Consider the following 22,944-nt stretch of genomic DNA (forward strand, 5'->3'; position numbering starts at 1 on the left):
CATCGAAGATATGTTTGCTAAGCGGAGCTAGTTGGTTTTGCACAATGTATGCAAATTAGCCACGTGTGCGCCAAACAGAGGAAATACGTTGAGAAGTCGTCATACTTAAAAATGGCTAGCAACTTGTAGCAAGCAAAGCTAAACCAGAATGTATCACTCACACAAGCATGGTTCACATCGAAAAGACGCTCCGAAGAAGACGCTAGCACAGCTAGCACTGTGGGCCCTCTCGCTACCGGAAGTGGGTATCTTCTCCTACCCAGTGACTCGATGGACGAATGGAAAGACCGCAACATCTTGACTTGACATGAAGGCAGGGATATTGCGGTGTGTAGAGTTCAGCAAAGCAAAGACGTTACTGCTGGATGGCAATGCGACGTCGCACGTGTGCCCTCGCGTCAGCTGACTGCGAATTAGGCTTTTCCGCAGTTAATATGGTGGAAAACAAGATGCGCAACACGTTGCGGGGAGACTCCACGCCTGCTTGACAAATTCGGCCCAGTTCCATTGGTCAGAACCCGGGTCATCGCCTCTCTTCTTCTTGGAAACCAGGACAGCAACTGCAAGAAGTCGACCTGGTCTATTGTAACTTAAGGTAAGAGGCTAGTCTTTCCATATCTGCTGTGAATGATTTTGCGTACGCAATTTCCCGCTTGTCAGTGTTGGACTTGTAGTTGGTTGGTTGTGGCTTTAGTGAAGCAGCCCCCTAGCGTTGGAGATCGTTCTTGTAGGTGCTCCAGATTGGTGCCATCCTGTTGTCTTGTCTGCATTGTAATGCTCAACTTTGCCTCTTTTAGATCAGTATTGCACAACAATTGGGTACCGACCAGCCAACCACAACACTTAACAGACTCAGTTTAGTTAGTTTATAGTTTTGTTTTGTTTTTGTTTTTTTAAAGACAGACACACACGAGACTGTGTAGGAAACAAGCAGTAAATCTTTACTAAAGCAGAACTACCGTAACGTCATCACAGGTGGCATTCCAACAGCAAACACACTTTACACCCTCAGTGTTTACATCAACAAATGCATCTTTCTTTGTAATCATTTGCCTTATTTAATATTATCATTTATGGTGCCTGACAGCTTTTGGACAAAACCATCTGCGTAATTAGTGCTGCGTTAATTTTATTATTATCATTATTATTATTATTATTGTTCTGTACTGTGTGAATTAAACTGTCAAAATGTCCCAAAGTTGTAAAGAAAATCTAACATTTTAATAGTTTGAGCTGGTTGATAATGATGTTTTATTTGTATGACCTGAAGGTACATATCCAATTCCTTTACTATTAATTTGAAGTGATAAGTATCAATTGATAAGTAGATTTTTTTTTTTTAGTTCTAAATGTAAGTGATTACACTGAACCTTCATTTTGAATTCAGTCGTGGTTCAGTCTGGGGACAATGGGATATATCTTGAGCGGTTCTTCAAAAGTTTAGTTTCTTTCTGTTTCTGCCGCACCGGTGCATCCTTGAGGCTGATTGATTGATGGCACTCAAATGAGTGCAGCACCAAGAGCCAAGAGCAACTCTGGGATTTAATAATGGAAATAAGACATAAAGAAAAATAGCAATAGGAAAAGGAAAAAGAAACAGAGGTCTGTAGAGGAGAATTATCAGTCAACTGGATCTTTTAGTCCTAATGAAAAATCTTAAGGGGATTTTCTTTTCTTTTCTTTTCTTTTCTTTTTTTTTTTAAGTATAAATATATATCGCTGGAACTGAATCCTGTAGCATCCTGGCGCCGATGTAGCGTCTCTAGCAGAGGGCACAAGTCTTTGACTCTGACTGGGCGGCGCTTGCTGCAGGAAGGTGAGAAGAGAAGAGGAGGGAATAAATATGAGAGAGGGCAAAGACGTGAAAGGCGGTCATTTGATGAGAAAGGAGAGGGCGGAGAGAGTCGCCTACCTTGTTTGGTCGCCGCTGCACTCTCCTCCTTGGCCTTCTTGGCCTCCTCCAATACGGCCAGCTTGGCCTCGTGCACCTCCTTCAGAGCGTTCCACTCCTTCCGGTTGTTCAACAGGCGGTCCAGCATGGGCGTGATCTCCACGTGGAAACGGCTGAACTCCTGCAGGAGCGGCGGAGGAGTGGCCACAAAACCGAATATGCTGGATTGTAATCTTGGCTTGAAGTTATCCTGACTCAAAAAAAACAAACAAACGGCCGTCTCACCTTGTACACGAAGGCGCAGACAAAGTCGATGAAACCACACTGCAGCTTGGGCAGGTCGTCCGCCTTGTTCCTGTCCATCATGGGCTGGGGAAGAAGGAGAAAAATGTAATGTTAATGATGCATATTTTCAAAGGACTGCTGCCCAACAGCAACCTGGCCTGACAGACGGAAGCCTCTCCAACTCATTTGGATTTAAAGGCACTGACACGGACGCCATTTACAGCCCTGCAGCAGCCTCCCGGCTGTGGCTCTCCTCTTTCTACTCAATGGACGCTGATTGGTCCGGTTCAAATTCCAAGCAGCTAGACACTTTGTGAAATTGAGCTTTTCAAGATGGCTCTAATCAGAGAATTCTGGCCAGAAATCTTGGTGGGCCAGGTGGGTAACTTGGAATGATCTCAGCTTAGAACCAGCGGTCACTCATTTGATGTTTCCGCCTTCCATACAGCTGAAAATAACACGAGCAAACCCAGCCGATCGTAAATAACACAGAGCCTCTCAACAAAATAATGCACAGGATTCACTGGATGTGTAAATACTCTGTGCATCCTGGACGTGTTGTCATTGTGACTGTAAACTTTTGAAGCTCATTAAACACAACTTGGGTTCCTCAGCGACGCAAAAGCTGGCAATCGGGTTGGTAATGAACTCTTGGGGAAAAAAAAAACAAAACATCATGTCGGCCTCCTCCAGAGTTGCCAGCGTGTCTGGCAGCAAGCTGGACTGTGAAAACTTGTCAGAGAAAGTTTCTCTGCAGCTGTAATTGCCCACCTACGTTCCTCCGCTAAAGCGTTCAAGTGTCACCGCCTCGGCAAAATCCTTCAAGAACAGACTGCTGGGGAAAAAATAGGACCTGGTGGAAATGAAAAAGCACCGCAGGAAACTGAACTTTGTTTTTTCACTCTTTTGTGGGTTCTCATATGACGATTTTTACATTTTGACAAATTGTTGTTTTAGTTTAACGTTGTTTCAAAGCATTATAGACGTTTACCTAAATAAATAACTGAACAGCTAATAATGAATTGATGTCGCAGAAGTTCTCGCGATAACATTAGCGGATTTTTTTGCATTAAATTATGCTCTTGCATCTTGTTCATGTCACATGACCAAAGGAAACCTGAGGGCACAACAGCTGTGTAACAACAGCTGACGAGGCAGTGTTGGATTTCCAGGAGAAATGCAGAACTGATATTTCCGCTAAACAACTTAGTAACTTGCTCTTGATGCGTCGCCGCCAACAGGAAACTTGCTGTTATTACACTGTGGCTCAACTGGAAGGCATCAGTAAGAGTCCAGTTGCCCTCTGATTGCTTTTGTTTTGGGGGTTTTCCTTCCACAATGATGTCTTTGGACTCTAAAGGATTTGATTTCATCCAACATTTCAACCTTGACTTTACTACAGTTATCTCAGTCGGTGTTCTTACGATGGGCTGCTGCTCCAGCACCGTCCTCTCCAGGTCTCCCTGCTCCCAGAACTCTGCAGCCACAGACAGCGCCACCTAGAGGGTCGGACACAGAGAGCTCAGAATTAGGTTGAGGGGCAGGTTTTGGAGGTTTTCGATTGGGTTAAAAATCACCAGCTTCATCACGGTACAATGTGTCCATTTGTTTGAATGACGATGCAACGTTTGCCCATATCGCAAAGTCAAAGAATCTTGATATAATTCAATTCATGAGCCTGCGATCGATACGAGGTGATATTAAATCTAACACAGTCAGGTTCCTTTAACTCACAGAAACAACTTGAATATGATTTTTGACCAATTTAATTTATCATCTATTCCAGGCATATTTTTTTTTTTTACAATGAGAACTTAATCAAGGTAAAGGTGTATCTTTAAAGAGATAATGATGTGGATCGATATTTTTATTCATTTATTCATTTATTCATTTATTTATTTATTTATTTATTCTTTACATTTTCAACATCTGCATGACACTTTGCTTTGGGCGACACATTTTGTTGTCCGTTGTCGTCGTAAAATTACAGTCACAATGAGTTTACATCAGATAAATCAAAGGCCTGATTTCAGTTCTTTGCAATCAGACGCAAGCTGTCACAGTACACGACGCCTCAGCTTGGCAGCCGTTACATCAAGCCTGAGATCTTTCCAGTTCTTTTGTCAAAACCAGCCGTACATGACTCTCATGTTCGCGGCTCCTGCCCGAAGCAGCAGCGCCTGATCTTTTTTTCGTTTCCTCCCACAATCTCAGCGAATCGGAAACAAAGCGAGACGGGATGAATAACACGCATTCAGAGCACGGGCCTGGAGTTGGTGGCGGAGCCGGTTTTGCGTTGACAGCGCCGCTCAGAGCCTGTCGACCGACTCGCTGCCTGCGTGGGAGGCAACGCGGAACGTCAGCCGAGAAAACGTCGCTCCCGTCGAGGCTGAAGCAGCTGAAGCAGCTGAAGCAGCTGAAGCAGCTGCTCCACCGGTTATCGCATCTGAGCGGCTGCATCTGCACTTAACGCCGTTTTCCCTGGGACTGAGAGCAGCTGAAATCATAAGTCACATCAATGTGCAACAAAAAAAATCACCAGAGCCGCCGAGCAGAGACCTGCGTTTGACATTTGTGATGTGTGAAGTTTGAATTTGGGGTGAAACCTTAACTACAAAAGCAGGACGAGGCTGTCAGACTGTTTTGTTTTGGAGAGGTGAGAAATGGCAAGAGAGTCGCTGCTGCAGCTGATCTAAAGTGTGTGTGTGTGTGTGTGTGTGTGTGTGTGTGTGTGTGTGTGTGTGTGTGTGTGTGTGTGTGTGTGTGTGTGTGTGTGTGTGTCTGAGAGCAACTCCTGATTTTTAAAGACACAAGAGGATATTATTAATAAATCTATTCTTTTCAATATTTCTTGACTCGTTTGGATTAAATGGTGTTGAAACAGGACATTAACCCACCAGCTCCATCCGTTTCACCGAGTGGCAGGATGTTTCATCAGCACCCAGAAATAATCTTTCTGCCAGCCTTTATTAATGTCGGCCGTCTGAAGATGATTCTGACTCGTATTTATGTGTTTTCAGTTGTCTTGTTATTTTGCGTTTGTTTTAATGACTACCTCAACTGTTGCACATTTAATAAGAAGCTGCAAAATTTAAAAAAACAAAAAAAAACAGTTTGTCATCTTCATCCTAGATATTTTTCAGACTCAGTATAGTTGAGTGAGTGAAATGCCCAACAAGGCATCGGTTTCAGCAGGAGGCTGTAAACAGAGGGCTAAATACGCTGCTGACCTGAGATATGGAGAGTGTTTTGGAAAACTGATCAACTGCCGCTGCTCCACTGAAGACAAAGATGAAAAATAAAGTCAACGTGTTCAAATTTTGGAGTTTTTATGGAATCCCAACGTGGCGGAGGAATCGACTCTTCATTGAGTCGCCCCGTAACGTTGCCACGGTAACCAGTCAGGCAGGCCCGACCTACTTCAGGAGTCGGAGCACGCGACTCTTCTTAAAGCTTTTTCCTCATTCGATGAGTTCATCGTCGTTCTCTCCTATGGCTTTGCGACAGCGTGATTGGCTGAACGGAAGCCCCCCCCCCCACTCTCCCCTCCCCCCCGCTGCGTAACGCTGCCTCGTGTCATCACCGCCGCCTCCGCAAGTCTCCAGTCAAGGCGGGCGGCAAACGTGTTTGTCGAGTGTGAAGCGGACATCGCTGGAAAGACCACGCACGCGTTGGGAGAAGCGAAAGCTCCGATGGGAGGCGGCTAACCGTCGCCCGCCGTTCCCTGTGTGTGTGGGGCTTCAACGGCGGCGTGAAAACCACAGAGGTCGCCGCGGTGAAATGCCGAGCCTGCCAGCCGCTGATGAGGGAGGTGAGAAGTCGCGCTTGATGCACGAGGGGACCGTCGGGAGCCGCTGTCGCCACTGGAAATGGCAAGCACTGACAGAGTGACATTTTCCCTTCCACTTCATCACCGGTGCCTTTCTCACCGCTGAGAGCAGCGGGACGTCAGCAGAAAGAGCGCAGAGGCATTTTCACATGCGCTACTAGATCAAAGCACAGGCCGAAGACCTGTTTTTTTTTTTTTTTTAGGGGTGCCAGCATTGTTAATTGTGATGAGATTAAATGCAACACTGCGCTAATATTTTTTTAATCGCAAGCCTTTTGTCCTTTCCATTCAACCGTAACGTTTCCTCACTGCACCCTGCTAACATTAGCTAGCTGTGTTTATTTTGTCAAATGGTTTCATCAACCACCTACGCTAGTGGTCCTCAATTGGCAGAGCAGCAAGCTGCCGCTTTGAGGTTCCCCGATGACCGGTCCAGCCGGGGCTTTTTTCTCTTCCCTTTTTTTGTCACCCCAAATGCAACCACATTTCTGCCACATCACTTGCAGACACGCAGCACTCAGACCTCACTCGCACCCCCACCGCCCACCTGGGGATGCGAGTATGCTGGCAGGGGCAGATGGCCCAGTTCGCTGCTGCAAGCGCAAATTTTAACTTTCGCTCGTTGGAGCAAATCGCATAAGATGCTTGATTCCACTTAGGACAGAAACATTAATATTTAAAAAGAAACGTGTTCTTGACACTGGATTCATAACAGGGGTCATGTTTTGTTTCATTCAACAAAATGCATAAGTAATAAGTGGGTCGAGATACCATTTAGAAAGAAATCGTAATACAAAAAGATCAAACAAGGAAATTCTTTCTTTGTGTGCATTATGTTTTTAAGAAAGACGCTCTAGTAAGAATTGCTTTCCATTAATATGGATAGAAAAAGGAAAAATAACATAAATAATTTAAACACCCAATTTAAATTAGATTAATTGCTATTTAGAGCTTGATCATAATTTTAAAAATTAATCGTTTACCAAGCCCTATTTTTTTTTTTGGTATCTTGAAGATGTTTCGTCTTCCGATCTGCAAGGCTTCTTCTCGGCCTACCTTGCTCTGAATCTCCCAGGGCTTGGCGATGGCCGACAGGTCGCAGGCCGTCATCATCATGGCCCTGGAAACACAAGAGCGACACTCAGCCTGAGGTACGTCATTCGGCCCCCCGACTAGTGATCGCCAGTGTACTGAATCACTCAAATCAGTACAGCAAAACACTCCAAAGATTCGTCACCAAATCGTTTGATTGCCCAGTACTTCACACCAACGTGCTTCACAAACAGGCCAAACTAGGTTTAAAAAGCTTGATAAATGTGGACAGTTATTATGTGTTTTTCATACTGACCTACAGGTTGCCAAATTCAAGTGCTTAACTCAGCTGAGAAATGAATGAATGGGTTTCAGTCAGTGATTCAGTGCGTCCAGTTGAAAGATTTGGAACTTCGAACGAAACGTTTGTGAACGGCACAACGTCAAACTTGGTTTCATAGGCTGTGTTTTTGCACCTACATGACAATTTCTTTGCGCGTGGTCTCCAGCATCATGTACTTGGTCCAGTCGTTCCAGTTCTCGTAGGTCTTGGACTGGTCCACGATCTTCTGGAACATGGTCCTCTTCCTGTCCACAGGCAGAGAGAAAGCATATTTTGAGAGCCGTCCGGGATCGGTAGACGGCCCCGCATTTGATTGGCTGTTGGGCTGACTTGAAGTAGAGAGCCAGGTCCGTGGCGATGATGGCGATGTCCATCAGGTGAATGACGGTGTCGTGCTGGCGGCGGTTCAGATTCTGGTAAATGTTCAGTGTCTGAACATGCGGGGGGGGGGGGGGGGGGGGAAACACAGACGTATTAACAAATATCTCGACGGAGGACGGAGGGAGGGAATCTCGGGGTTTCTTCCACTTCTGGATACGAATCTACCGTGTTTTTCTCGGTATATCGCAGTAGAACTTATTTGTATAATTTGGCATATTGTGAGACAGTCTAGTCGTGATATATGTGACATGGCAAAAAAGCATGAGCTACATACCCACAAAAAGATTAAAAGATTAAAATAATAATTTCTGCAAAGAGGTGTCCCCTCTCCGCAGCTAGGTTGCAGGTTCGATTCCACGACTGGTTCCAGAAGCCTTTAGCTAAAATGTATGGATGGCAGTGACCGATAGGAAATGCTGGTAAAGACAAAGCTTGATTGTATGGAAGCATATTGCTGCCATACTAAGAAAAAAGGGCTCAGTATCACGGAATTACATCATATTTTCACATGACAACTTTCACATTTTTATAAAATAATTTTCACGTTATTGCATGAAACTATCACATTACTTAAATAATGTGACATTTTGAAAATGATCTTGGAAAAAAACACGATCATGATCACCATCAATGAGCCCTTTGTTTTTTTTTTTGTTTTTTTAGTGTGGCAGCAATACGCTTTTGTAGAATTTATATTTTTTTTATCCTTTAATTACTGCAGTGGTAGTTGGAGAGATGAAGGGGGGCCGGACTTGCTGGAGACTGATGCGTGGTGTAGCTTTACTAACACGCAGGTGTGCTGGAGCGTTTACCTCGTCCCTCAGCAGCGTCTTGCCAAACTCCAGGTGGTGCCTCTCCAGGATGGAGGAGCCGTGCAGCTTGGCCAGAGGATCCCCAGACCTGGGGGGGGGAGAAAAAAAACCCACAAACACGCACAACGTGTTGGGACGTCACGACGCAATAAATCAGGCCCCGCTAAAACTGTGTTGGGGAGTGGCTGTGCAGCGTCCGCGGCTCATTGCAGCTCATCCATCACGCGGGGCGTGTCGGCTCGCTATCGGCAGGTCGGTGGGTGGCGAGGGAGGAGCGGAAGCTGTCGTTCTGAGTCAATTAACCACCGTCACAGCAATCTGTCTGATTCTTTGGAAAACTGGAGGGCAAAGTGGGTCACGGGCGGCAAGTTGGCAAAAGCATGTTTGTGTTCCCTCACACCGCCTTCGCTGGTTTTAGGATTTCTTTTTTTGTTTTCCTACGCTTGCTCCTACACCTCTGTGGAGACACTTTTACCTCCCGTACGTTCTAAAATAACATCACACGCATGCAACCACATGCAAAGGCCGCGGGGCAAAGTCCAGCGCATGCCAAAAACAACAGCTGGTGACATAACCTCAGGAGCCTGGCATGGATACCAGTCAAAAATGTTGATGCAATGCCAAGTCGATTTGGATATCAGTTCTAGAACGATACTTCTTTGATTCCAGATTATTTAAACCAATTTGTAAAGTATCTATCTATCTATCTATCTATCTACCTACCTATCTATCTATCTATCTATCTATCTATCTATCTATCTATCTACACCAACAGAAGTACATTGTAACTGCAGCACAAAACCAATCAGGATTTCCACCAAATCTAGTTCCTGTCCTTTGCGGAACATTTTGCTTTATTTTGAGCCAAACTTTAGACTTCTTTGGCACGATGCTAATTTTCCCTCTAATTTTAACAAAAGTCATCTCTTGTTCATGCCTCTGTAATACGAAAGCCATCTGCCAGCCACTTCAGATTTTGATACATTCACATCAAATGATGATTGGCTCTCTTGAATATCGGAATTTGGCACTAAAAGGTGATTAATTTTTCTGGTCGGTGTTACAAATGCATCAAAGTTTGGTACCCAGCCCGAGATATGTGTGGACTGACACTCAAGTTAGGTCACAGCTGAATAATACACTGGAACATACAATGAAAAGAAAATCCACAGTGGAGCCACTGCTGCTGAACATGTTCAAACCAGCACCACGATGGTTGAACCAACGTTTTAAGCTAACACAAAAGATGACTTCAGGTATATATACATAGAGTGAAGTGGGCTTTTCTGGAAAGTTCTGGTTCAAAACCTCTGGATGAAAGGCCAAACCGCAAAGAAAAGGAAAAGAAAAATGCCTCGTGTACGGACAAAACACCCGATTTTAAATTTGTTTTTCGAGGCACACGCACCACATGTGGCTGTGTTTCTGCCGCGCCTGCCCTTTATTGAAGCTGCTCATTATTCTGCCCGCCTCAGCAACCTTTTAGTTCTCATTTATCAAACCTGAAACCTCTGTGTTCTCAGGGCTTGTTTCTAATGTTCACGGCTTAATGAATCCACAGATGGTAAAGCTGTGAAAAACAAAAACAAAACAAAACAAAAAAATCCAAGAGACAAAAGTGCAATTCATAGATTTTACACTGACAACGGCAGCCTTCACCATTTTGTTGGTTTTGTCCATTCTTCGTTAGAACCATAAAATTGGACTTTGATATAGGTGTAGCGATGCCTCTGAAAGTCGGGCTATGTTCTGGGACGTCCTAGTCGGTCTGGAAAGGCCTCTATCCATGTGTTTCCATTGGCTGAAGTGGAAAGGCAGCGATTCTCACGGGAAAAAAAAATTGCAGACAGAATCGAGATATCGGTGGCTGTCGGTCGGCGTGAAAGGTCCCGTACTCTCCACATTTTCTGATCATTATTCTTCCATTATGTACTCCAGTGGAGCAGCCACATGTGATTAATCGCACACCAAACTCTCTCAGTGTCCAGAGAGCAGCGCCCTCTGTTTACGACCTTCTGCTAAAAACTGACACTTTTGCTAGACCTTCCCTGCCCGGGGGTGTGGTCACTGATCTAGGAGAGGTTTCAGTGCCCTTTGTGACAGCAATAGAAGAAATACACACACATGCACGCACACTTAAATTCTTACTTCATCTGGTAGAGGTTGTTGGTTCCTCTGTGATCAATGTCGTGGCAGAGGCCGGCGGTCACCATGGCCATACACTCCAGGTCTGTGTAATAACGCTTCAAATCACCCGTCTGAACACACACACACACACACACACACACACACACACACACACAGGGGTGAGTCTCCCAGTGCAAAGCGACTCGTGTAGGTGCAAAAACAACGATGGGTCTCACTGTTTTTGTAATTAACGGCCAGTCCATGAAACAATAAGTCACTTCTTACTCACTTCATCATCACTGTCGTTCACACACACACACTCACACACAGAGCACTCCCTCCACATAATAGAAGGAGTGAAAGAAGATGACGAATGACAATGACACTGAGCAATGGGAGGGAGGAGAGGGAGGCACGGGGTGGAGGGAAGGGCATCTGACCATCAGTAGGGTGAACATGGTCTGTCCCACGTTGAAGCCGTGTTTCCAGTTGTGGTAGGTGATCCTCCGGTAGCCCTTGCTGAGCGAGTATATGAACCTCACCAGGGCCTGGACGACAGCACGTGAGACAGTGAGTCCAACTATGCAAATCTGATGATTATTTTCCAACTGAAGTGGAACGTTTTATCACTAAGATCCAGTCGGCAAAAGATATTAAAACCTCCCAACTGGACCGTGATCGACAGGCGAGCATCTAAAATGAAATGTCCACCCACGTTGTCGGCCTTTGGTATAAACCTGTGCCAACGTGGCGCTATCCTTCTCAGCTAGCGCTGACGCTAGCGAACGGGCTGTCACATCTTAGAGTCACGTCCGGTGTGTTTAATCATTCATAATCAATCATAATCATTTGGTTCCCCATTACGTACACTCCAGTAATAATTGCTCTACATAAACATACAGTAAATGGGAAAAATAATAACACAATTTAATTCAAACATGCAAATGAAAGAAGCAATTAATCGCGATTAACTGTGGAAATTCAGAATTTATTCACATTGTGTAAAAAAGCTTGATGTTGTTTTTTCCTCGCTAAATCCTCTCCTAGTTCTTTATGTGAGAACCTGCCCTCTTAGTCCCTGAGTTGCATCCTTGGCCCCTGTTTTTGAGCGGAAGCCGCCGCCGCCGATCCACGGAAGCAACACTGACCTCTCGGGGAATGTGAAACTTGTCCACCACTTTCAGCTCGTAGTACATCCTGATGCCGCACTTCACCAGGTCCAGCTCGCTGTGCTCAAAGTCGCAGAAGTGAAACTCCAGGATCTCGGTTTTCTTGGCGCTCGGCACGACCTCCGACTGCAGACACGCACAGGTTCATCCTAAAGTGCCCGGAAGGTGGCGGGCGGCTAACCAAACTTCAGTGTTAGCGGCCGGCTATGACTCGCAGCCGGCCGCCATCACCACGCGTGATTGCAGCTTTGATTGGAACGCTTCAGGATTTTACTTTCAGTCGAAATGTTTCACTCGTGTATCTTACCAGGATTTCCTCGAGCTCCTCCTCCTCGCACTCGTCTGGCTCCTTGCCCCACCTCTCCCGGGTGTTCTACAGAGGAAACACGAACACACGTGTACACACACACACACACACACACACACACACACACACACACACACGTCATGGACTCTCACCTTGGACGAAGCGTTCGGGCATCAATCAGCCGCCGCCTGATCTGCAGTCGAACCAGGTCATCTCTCTGCTTTTTGTTCTGTGTCCGTGTGTGCATGCGTGTGTGTGTGTGTGTACGTCCGTGTGTGTGTGTGTGTCTGCACCGTCGTCTGACAAATCACCTCATAGAAAATGTGACAGCTTATTTCAGTTTATGAACGACGCTCAGCCTCCTGCACGACTCCCCCATTTATACGATGCACGTCTGCAGCCGAGGTTAAAACTCACCCCTTTCATATATTAAAGGATGAAGTCAGTGTTCCAACACTAAACTGTGCACGGTTTCATTTCCCCCGTCTTAGTTTACCTTAAAATCTATTTCTGGAAGCTCCGTTTGAAAGATATTTGATGTATTTAACTTGAACCACCTGCCGGGACTAACGCTAGTGGTCAAAGGTTGGATAGAAAGGGATCAAAATACAAAATTAGCTGTATGTTGAACTCCAGAGCGTAGCGTAGCGTAGCATCACCTTGGCTCTATATTTAGACACTAACCAGAATGTTCTGGATTTCATCCTTGCGACACTTGACGTGGTACATGACCATGTCCTGGAAGATGTCCTTCCTGTTCTCCAGCTTGTTCATCTTGTCGTAGGTGTCGGGGTTCAGCATGGACCAGCCCAGGAACTGGGTCAGGGACTGGATGTGCAAGTGCGAGAGACAAGTTAAACAAGTCATTTGATGGTGGAGAGTGAGCTTTATATTTTAAAGAAAAAACAATGTCGGAGATCACCGGGTGGCTTCTGCTGGAAAGGAGGGTAACTGCAACCAAGCAACCCCTACTGGTCAAAATCTGTACTTCAGCTGACACTAAATTAGGTCAAATGTTTTCATTCCTTCACCATGAAACCTTTTAATTTACAATGTGAAAACCTTTATCATTTCATTTAAAAAATAATAATAATAATAACTAGTATTCACCATTGACCAGTTATCATTCGTGACTTATTAACACAGGCATGAGTGAGTGGTCCAGTTGTTTGCCGTCAGGCAAACCCTTCAGGTGGAAAGTGAAGAAATGGAAAGAAAAAAAAAATACATATAGTTTGGAAAACATGTGCTAATGATTTAATCGCCCAATCAAAGAGCTTCCTGGGGGATTTGGGTCAAGTGTTTTCAGATTGATAAATGTAAATAGTAATTGGGAGGGGGAAAAAAGCAGCTTGTTGTGCATTGTGAGTGAATTCTTGGCTTTCAGAGAGACGTCAATATAAAAAGCCTTCAGGCTCTGTGATAAATAATGCAGCCGCTCTGAATGGCCTCCATGTATTTATAAACCAGTGAGTCAGCATGCACACACACACACACACACACACACACTCAAGCAAACGCACGCTCCCAGCATCCAGTTACCTCCATCAGCGTTTCGTCCATTTCATCGAAGGGTTTCCCATCCTTCCTGTTATAGAACGTGGCCACGCCCACTATCTCCTCTTTCTTGTTGACGATTGGCATTGACAGGACATTCTTGATGGTCCAGCCAGAGTCGTCCAGAGGCTCCGTCTGCGCGCAAACGCACACATCGCACAGACTTGGTGTTTTTTGGTTACTTTTCACATTTTCTGCTCTCTCTTAGCACAGCTTTTTTTTTTTTTTTGAATGTGTGCTCTTTTCCTCGTAAAAAAAAATCTCTGCTGTCGTAAAACCGGCAAATCCAGACGCTAATGCAACTGCGGCTTCTGCTTTGTCGCCGTGCTGCTAAATCACAGGACAATAGAGAATAAAAGATGAGAGGAAAACATGAGTCACAGCGCAGTGCGCCGATGTGTGTGCACTGTGGTTGCTGCGGCCTGCATGTTGATGCAAAACATGCCCGTTTTCGTGCAAACCCACAGTGGTTGGACAAAATAAAAGGGCTCCGTCGTCGCAGTGATGGAGGAGGATAGAGGAGAGGTTTTCGTGGCGACGTTAACCGTGCAATTTTCCGTGGTCGCGGTGCCACCAACGGAGACGTCGGCCACCAGCGTGCGCGAAGCAGAGGGCAATCAGCATAAACAGAGCCGGCCCCTTCAACAGACCCTTCAGGAAGCCCGTTTCAGCTCCGCGGAGCAGAAATGAGGGACATATTTAATCAGTCGGAATCAGACGGTGGAAACATTTCACGCACATTTCACCCGGATCACGCGGCCTCATTATGAAGGCAGTTTTGTCCGGCGTTAGTCTACGACTTGCAGAAGCCACGAGGTGTTTGGTCCACACCAAAGCAAAAAAAAATTTAAGATATAAAAAAATAATTTTCTGTTGTCACAGTACTGTCTATCTATATGTCTGTCTATAGCACAAGTGTGTAATAAGTAGGAAACGAGCTAAATACGCTAACCAGCCAGGCCGAATGTTCCTCAGCAGCAGCCGTCTCACCTGGAACCCAAAGAATTCATCCTCGGCTGCATTCATGATGTTGCAAATCTGTTGAGGAGGAGAAAAACAAATGTAAATCTGGAGAGACAAGTAGAGGAGGCACTGTATTTGAATGACACCTGCTGCGTCGTACTGGCAATGCAAAACAGGGAATACATTTAAAGTTGGACAAATGCAAATAGATGATAACCAAAAAGATTGAGCTCTTCGAAGAGGAGAAAGTGTTGAAATGTGGTCACAGTCCATCTTTTGATCTCGCGTCTTTTCCAGGAGTTGAGAAAGTTTTGCCGCCGTGCAGTAAATCAAACGAACCCGCCCCGTGTGCCACATCAAAAACCATCAGCGTCACTCCGGCGTGTCTTTTTCACCCTGGATTTATGAGGAGGTTTTTCCCTCTGACGGGGAGCGAGCGGAGCGAGAGCAGACGACAGACTTGAAAAATAGCCGACGCCAACGACGGTGAGAGGATGGAAGGAGGGGGAGGAGGAAGAGGTGGGATGGATGGACGGACGGATGAGAGGCGGCTGGGATCGCCGCTTTGGGAAAATCGCAGGCAGATTAATTGCAGCGGCTGCAGGAATTACAATTGCATGTCAGGGCTGCTTTTCATCTCCAGCGCTGCGTGCACGCTGACAAGTGTGTAATAAGGCCTAATGACGTTCCGCCGGTCCGGCCGCCCGCAGCGAGCCGTGACGGCCGCAGATGAAGATGTTCTGAAACTGCGACCTCCGTGCTAAAAAAGAAAGTCGTCTTCTCTGAAAGTCAGAGTGAGAAAAGTAGGGGGAAAAAAAGGAAAGATACACTTTGTCCTTAGCATCATAACTGGATTTCAAAACATCTCTACATTTGACTGACTTGTAGGTACAGGACAAGTAGCAGTAGTAAAGGACAGCAAATGTGAACAAAAGGAAATAATACATTTTCCACTCAAAGTGAAAAAAAAAAGCTGTATGTGAAAACTGCCTGTGAGAGTTGTAGTTTTGTTTGAGAGTTTGTCAAACACTGACCAGTCCAGTCTCTGCCACGTAGGTGGGTAGACCGCTGGCCAGGGCCCAGTGGTCTGCCGGGGGGTTCCTGTTGGGGGAGCACCACTTTAAAAGAACAACACAACTAAAAAGGTAAACACTGGCAAAAAAAAGGGAATATTAATAATTAAGGCAAGTCTCTTTGTCCTTGTCAATGTTTATCAAAATGGGATTTTGCCCGAGTGGCAGTCATAACATAAGAAGCCAACAGTGTATGAACAGGTTCTATTATCCACATGGCAGATCATTTCAGCGTCCAATTGTTTGGACATCCATCACACCAGGCCGCATCATCGAAAAATTCCAAACGTTCCGGATGGGCGTGGACATCAATATTTTAGCGGGCGAAACGTAATCAGTGTCATCGCCGATTGCCAAACATGTTTTCTTGTCGTTGTGTTGACAGACATTGTTTACAAGCTGGCAACGGCTCCCTGTTCCTGTCGCGGCTAAGCTCTGGCTGTAGCTCCGCCTCTTCCTCCTGAACAGACACTGATTGGTCTGGTCGTGTTCTGACCATCCCAAACGGATTCAGTCAGGAACTCTTTGAAAAAAAGATCTTTAGGTATAAAATTCCAAGAATTCAGCTGTCTTTTAATGTCGGTCGGTCTTTGGAACAGACAATCCACAGCGATACTTAGCACGTGACTTACGGTATGACTTTGATGTCTTCTTTGCCGTGGAGGATGTAGTCGATCAGTTTGTAGAAGATGATTTCCTTAAGAAAAAAAGGCCACTTTTAATTCCTGCGATTGTTAAATTCGTCATCATTTCTATTTTCTTTGGAACGGCTCCGACATGAAGCACTTGAACGCTCCCTGGTATCGTGCAACTACTGAGTATGTGTCCTCACTCTGCCATCTGGGGTTTTTGGTCCGTCGTACGGCGGAACTTCTCCCATCAAGATGGGCCACAGGTCAAAGAACTCCTGCAACAAAAAAGAAAAACACCAATTATGTAATACTCAGTGCAGACTGGAACAACAACAGCAGTCTCGGAAGCGACAATGCAAATGGCCGGCCGCAGGCTTTTATTTAAGGGCAGAATTTGGTTAAAGGTCCGGTATGTAATATTTGTGTTGATTTATGATTTTTATATCAGTACACGCTTAATATAATGCCCATAAACACATGAATAAAAGTGTATAATTGCAGTACAATAAAAGTCATTTGGTTTTCCGACACTTACTGTGTAACGGTTCTCATAAAGAATATACATAGATCAAGGGTCTTGCTGCCAGTTAGTTGCCAGCATGCACCGCCATATTTCAATCCAGCCCGCCTGACAGCGCATTTCAGATTTACTGGTTGGTTTATTCGAAGACGCTTGCGTCACTGGCAAGCTCAGGAGGGGCAGAGAGAGTGAAAGACTCTGCAATCTAAAATGTGACCGCTTGACGTTGTTTCTTCTTCAAAATCTCCAAATATTACACACTTAACCCTTAAAGCCAAGGACATTTCAGGAGTCCTTCTGCACCCTGCATCCTCCATAACATCAAGTCACAGCTAAGCAGCTCGTTTTCCTTAACCCTTTGGTGCAGCGTGCATAAAAAAAAAAAATCCAACCATCTGTGCAGACAGAGAACATGTGTTTGTTCTCCCTGCCGGCAGGTGTTTGCAAGCGACCGGCAGCTGCTCACAGTTAGGAGACGGCAAACAGACCTAAGAGTGGAGTTCATGGCAATATGTTTGTCATGCCCAAAGAACCGACGTCGATCAGCCGAAGGTTTAAGGACAGCGAGAGAGAACTACTTTCATCAAAACAAGGGATTAAAGTGAAAAACTGTGCAGATTAGAAGGTCAGGTCCCCAGAGGGGTTTCTGAAAATATCTCATTACAGAAGAGGAACGGGGGGGAAAAAATCTGACAGCAAATGAAAACGTTTTGAGAAGAAATAAATAAAACCAAATGGGAAAAGAGTTGAACTAAAACACATGAACGGTCCCAAATTCTAGACACGTTCAGAAGCTTGCTCAGCCCTCAGTTTACAGCCTCCTGCTAAAACCAATGCTTTGTTGGACCTTCGACATGTTGTGGATGGATGGATGGACTTCCCTCATTTTTAGGGAGTTCAGAAAGTCCAGACACTGGGAAACGTTAATGAAGTATGAACAACGTTTATTTTTTGATGTCTCTCTAACGCTTAGCTCTTTTGATCGTGATGAGCAGCGACTCCTTAAATTTCAGGATGTCCTGCCTCAGCTGCGGTGTCACACCTTTCATAACCAGAGTCATTATATTTGCTGATGACACAGTGAATGACGTGACCGGTTTCCCTCCCAGCTCTGGACCCTGGACTCCATATCAGCGGTAAACTCACCTTGGTCTTGGTCATGTCCAGCAGGCCCACAGAGTAGCGGTCGCAGTTGAGAAAAGCTCGGACGGTGTACAGGGCCTTGTGGAACTGCCTCTCTATGTCCGTCAGCTCCTCGAACACCTTGCTGGCCGACCACAGCAGCACCTGGACAGCAGAGCGCAAAAATCGCAAGGACTCATTTGCCGCTTGCTCAAAGATCCAAGAACAAAAAACGTCGGAGCTCACGGCGGAGCTTACCTGTCCCCTCCTGGTCTCGCAGTTGTGCAGGTAGCTCAGGTGGAAAACCCTCAGCAGCAGGTTGGCAAAGTTCAGGTACTTGTTCATAGTCTGCGAACACACACACGTCCGGCTGCTCATTCACACCATGGAAGAATGTTTTTAGGTTGCGGCTGACCAGGTAGGTTGAGAAGTTACCTCCTCGTCCTTGGTGGTGAAGTGCGGCCCGTCCAGCTTGTTGACGGCCACCATGACGGCCACCATGTCCTTGCCGTTCAAGACGGGGACGGCCAGAACGCTCTTTGTCCGGTACTCGGTCAGTTCATCCACAAATTCGCTGAAATGGGGACTCTGCGGCGGCGGAGTAGAAGACAGGGAGGGTATTACGATATGACGGCAATTCATTTCGGTGTCCTTGCCCTCGTGAAAACTTTGCGACTGAACTCTGACGGAGGCAGCGGTTTTAAAGGGCTTTACGGCCTCGCCGCCGCACTGCGGCTCCTGCTCCTGCTCCTCCCGAGCAGCAGGGGTCATCCATCGTCGCGTGGCCCGCGGTGAGACGGAGGAGCGGCGGCTCATTAACTGCCGAGAAGGTTCTGGTTCCTGCTGCCGGTGGGTTTCAGGCTCGGGTCGTGTCATGCATCGCACCATGCTCACAGTTTGCGCTGACCTCTTTTTGGATTTCGCAGGACGTTTTTCACTTTAATCTTTTTTTCTTATATTTAACGCAAAGATTTAGGCTACAGCGGAGGCATTTCCAATATTTCTTCTGTTAAGAGCCAAAATAAATAAATAGAAGTCTAAAATAAATGCCAATGTCTAATTTTTATTCCTTTCAATATAGCTGACAAAGTGATACGATAGTGAAAAATCTGATCAAACATTGAAATAAGATAACACATCCAAACGTTAATATACAATGAAATAACATACTGTGAATAATAATCACATATTAATTAGATTATAAATGATAATGTTGACAGAAATAAATAAAGCCTTCACGAAAATGTTAAGTAAAAAAAATTGAAACCCGAAATAGAGAAACAACTTTGTTACAATACTAAATATAACAGCTACTTTAGTTCTTTTCACACCCATAAAGACACGATAAGTGGCAGGCAGCTGATCCCAGATGAGCACCAACACCCACGCTTGTCAGACTTTGATGATCGCCTCTCAGCGCCTTAGAAACCAACCTGCATGCCATTTGACGATGTTATTATTGGCTGACCTTTGACCCCCTTAAACCCAGAGAAGCAACATGCCGCCTGTTATCAGCGGCGGCTTAGCCTTGACCTCTGGCCTTCAGCCCTGCAGTGTACAAACCCCATCTGAACACAAGCGCTGGCCTGACATATGAAGAATATTAACTAATTAAGTTTTGAACGATGAAATAAATGTGTGTGCGATGAGATAAGCAGAGGAAATCCGTCTGAAGGCCACTCAAACAAACACTGATTAGTCTTACGATCGTCGCTGCTGGGCGAGATTAAAAACAGCCTGAGGATAAAATCGTTAAATAATTACTTTACACTATACGACGTACACCGACTCCAGGAAAAGTCTGGCTTGGCCTTTCAAATGACAAATGATGTTACGAAAAACAGTAAACAAAAAGATTGAATGAATTAATGAAATGAAATCTGCCCGGAGATTTATGGCAAAAGCACCTGCTGATTAAAAAGCTGTGATGGCTTCAAAAGTTCTGGCTAATAGAACTAATGAATAAAGGCAGACCTGTTCTTCATCTTGAACTTCAGACTGGAGGTAACTGATTAGCACGCTAAAGTTGCAAACACAAAACATTTTTTTGTTAAATGGGATTTCTGAGTAAATTATCTGCTAAATTAAAATGAACCATTTTTATTTGCCACTTTAATAAATGTGCTAGGCGGAGAAGCAACACGTCGGTGTGTTTTTTTTTTTGGTTTTTTTTGGTGAATAAAGAACAAAGTTGCCCGTCTGGGCTGAGCTAGCGAAGCGGACGCCGCCGTTCCAACCTGCTCAGGAAACACTGAGCGTCCTGAAAATACGTCGCCGCGCAGCGCTGAGTGTGTAAAAAAACGGCTCAGGACGCGCAGTGTGACCTCTGGGTGTAATCTGGGATCGCTCTAATTCGGCGCAGATTAACCGGCTCCGTCTGCAAACCCACGCTCCTCACGCACCTTCCTCCGTCACCTCGCGCCCACACCTCAGCCGCGTTTATTAGTCAGTAAATTGTGCGGTTATTGAGATGCACTTGGAAGGAGGTGGGGGGGAAAAAAACGAGGCCAGTTGCTGCTCGCTGCCTATAATCCCGGTGACACATAATCCCACCACCGTCCAGCTACAGGGACCGTGACTGGTGCAACCGGCCAGCGCTGGATTGGACTGGGTCGGAAGTAGAGCACAGACACAGAGATTCTCTCAATCACCAAGCCAAGCTGTTGAACAGGCTGGATAGCGGCCGCTTCAGTGACGGATTCTCTCATCCTCTCAAAGTTTCTCATTATTTCATCCTTATCTGTGTCTGTGATGGCTGCAGTGGTGCCAGCTGAATGAACAATTGACCCGACATCCATCAGTAAAGAGGGAGTGCGTGGTGCAATTTCTTTCTGTTTGTGCAGAAAATAAAAAAAAAACAGAACGTGCAGGACGGAGACTTCACAGCCGTTTTCAAATGTCAAAAGTATTGGCGATAATGAGATTGAGCCGGCTTTACTAGGAGGAATTAGGGGAAAGGAAAACACGGTGTCCAGTCGCCACCTGGTGGTCGAACGAAAGGCAGGGCGATAATACTAATACTAATACTACTGATGATAATAATAATAATAATAATAATAATAATAATAATAATAATAAATGTTAGTGCTGGTATATAGTGGTTGATATTTATGGACTTTGCAATTTAAATCAGTTAAGGAAGGTCATTATTTTTTAGACTGATTGATGAGGATGCCGGGTTGAAAGAAGGCACAACAACTGTTTGTTCTCAATTCAAGCACTTGGGGTAAAATATTTATAATAACTTGAATTTATTTATTTATTTATTTTAAGAATTGGTAAGGAGACGCTGGGTGGAAATTTTGGGAAGCAAAACACAAGATGAGGTTGGAAGATTATTTGTTATGAAAGCGTCTTCAGCTACGAGTAGCATGAAACTTCAGAAATGCCTAAACGTTTAAAGGTTTCTCATGGTTATCTTCTGCTCTGTCTTTTTCCTGGTTGTTTATAAGTATAAATATTATTCCGCAGTACTTTTGAAACTAAAATTCAAGAACATAAACACAACCACTGAGTTATTTTGAAGATTACCTGAGACACATCTTGGATGTTGACCATTTTCTTGCTGGACGCCACGTGTCCCACGATGCCGAGGTCCAGAGGGTAAACGATCTCGCTTTCCGGTGCCACCAGGCAGTCGTCAAACTCTGCGTCTTTATTGACGTTAAACAACCTGAAAGGGATGACGTTCGGAAGCTCATGTGAGACCATCTTGTCAAAACGCGTCACACGGTCCGCCATCGAGGCCAAACTTCCCAATCTTTCGTCCACAACAAACCTGGTGGCCAGCTCGGCGACGCCGTTCCTCTGCCGGTACATGAAGAGGCTCATGCGGTCGGCCCTCAACATGAAGCTGAGGTGCTTCATGAGGTTGAAGACGGACTTCTCCATGTTCAGGTTGTCCTGGATGTCACGCATCAGGTCGAAGAGCACCTCGCTCTCCTCCACCAGCGTCAGGTCATGGTACTTGCTGACGTCCACCGCCGCCTTGCGGTTGTTGTCCAGCAGGTCCGAGACCACCTTTGGCCGGAAGGTCCTGTCGTAGTACTTTTTGGCAAACTCCGGGTTGGCGTCCAGGAACTGCTCTGCTGCCGCTGCGTCCACCATGGCTGCTGTTGTTGCTGCTGCTGACAGGGAGGAAAAGAAGATGAAGAAGAGGAACGATTGAAGCAGGATGAGCAGGAGCTGAATTTACCGGTAACAACCAATATATTTCACTTTAATCTTTTTTTTTTATATTTAACGCAAAGATTTAGGCTACAGTAGAGGCATTTCCAATATTTCTTCTGTTAGGAGCCAAAAAAATAAATAGAAGTCTAAAATAAATGTCAATGTCTAATTTTTATTCCTTTTAATATAGCTGACAAAGTGATACCATAGTGAAAAATCTGATGACACGTTGAAATAAGATAACACATCCAAATGTTAATATACATAGCAGAAAAGAAGAGGAGGAAGAAGAAGCGTCACTGCCACATACCCTTGTTGTTGTCGTGCTTATTGAAAACGTATTGAATACTTTACAAAATCATTGACATTATTTGCGACAATCATCTGGATGTGATTGACGACCCCCTCGATCTATTTGATAACGATCGCGTGTAGCTCACACAGACCTCAGACTTTAACGAAAAACAATAAACCACAAAAGGCCTGACCTGTTGGAGTGGCTCGATTGTCTCCAGCCAAGTGGTTAATCCCTGTGTGCTGCTCGGCGACTCTGCAGGTGTGTGGGAGAAGAAAAGAGATTAGCAGTATGGTTTTAAACAGTCATGTGTGGACATAATCCTGCATCCAATTACAACGCTGGGATTATGATTCCCTCAGATGCTGGCATGTTCGTGGAAGCTACCGCATAGCAAACACTTAAAATAAAGTCAATTTACAGACATCTTGAAGAA

The 22,944-nt window shown here is 45.2% G+C and overlaps 1 protein-coding gene across 1 annotated transcript; it reads right to left on the minus strand.

Annotated features, from left to right (window-relative positions):
- Nucleotides 1-1,522: 1,522 nt before the first annotated feature.
- pde6a (phosphodiesterase 6A, cGMP-specific, rod, alpha) lies at nt 1,523-22,167 on the minus strand. The gene is made up of 23 exons (XM_076048196.1): nt 21,822-22,167; nt 21,575-21,716; nt 18,479-18,631; nt 18,302-18,391; nt 18,068-18,208; nt 16,602-16,676; nt 16,402-16,466; nt 15,731-15,797; nt 14,724-14,771; nt 13,719-13,868; nt 12,861-13,004; nt 12,177-12,242; nt 11,849-11,995; nt 11,141-11,248; nt 10,722-10,831; nt 8,574-8,661; nt 7,711-7,811; nt 7,518-7,625; nt 7,062-7,125; nt 3,601-3,675; nt 2,177-2,260; nt 1,913-2,072; nt 1,523-1,806 (listed from the first exon to the last, which is right to left on the minus strand). Exons 1-23 carry the CDS (start codon nt 22,148-22,150, stop codon nt 1,763-1,765), a joined length of 2,559 nt encoding a protein of 852 aa, XP_075904311.1. The 5' UTR covers nt 22,151-22,167; the 3' UTR covers nt 1,523-1,762.
- Between the last annotated feature and the right edge of the window lie 777 nt (nt 22,168-22,944).

Source organism: Nelusetta ayraudi, unplaced genomic scaffold (assembly GCF_046127955.1).
Source record: "Nelusetta ayraudi isolate G7.1 ecotype Tasmania unplaced genomic scaffold, CSIRO-AGI_Nayr_v1 ptg000097l, whole genome shotgun sequence".
Classification (NCBI taxonomy): Eukaryota; Metazoa; Chordata; class Actinopteri; order Tetraodontiformes; family Monacanthidae; genus Nelusetta; species Nelusetta ayraudi.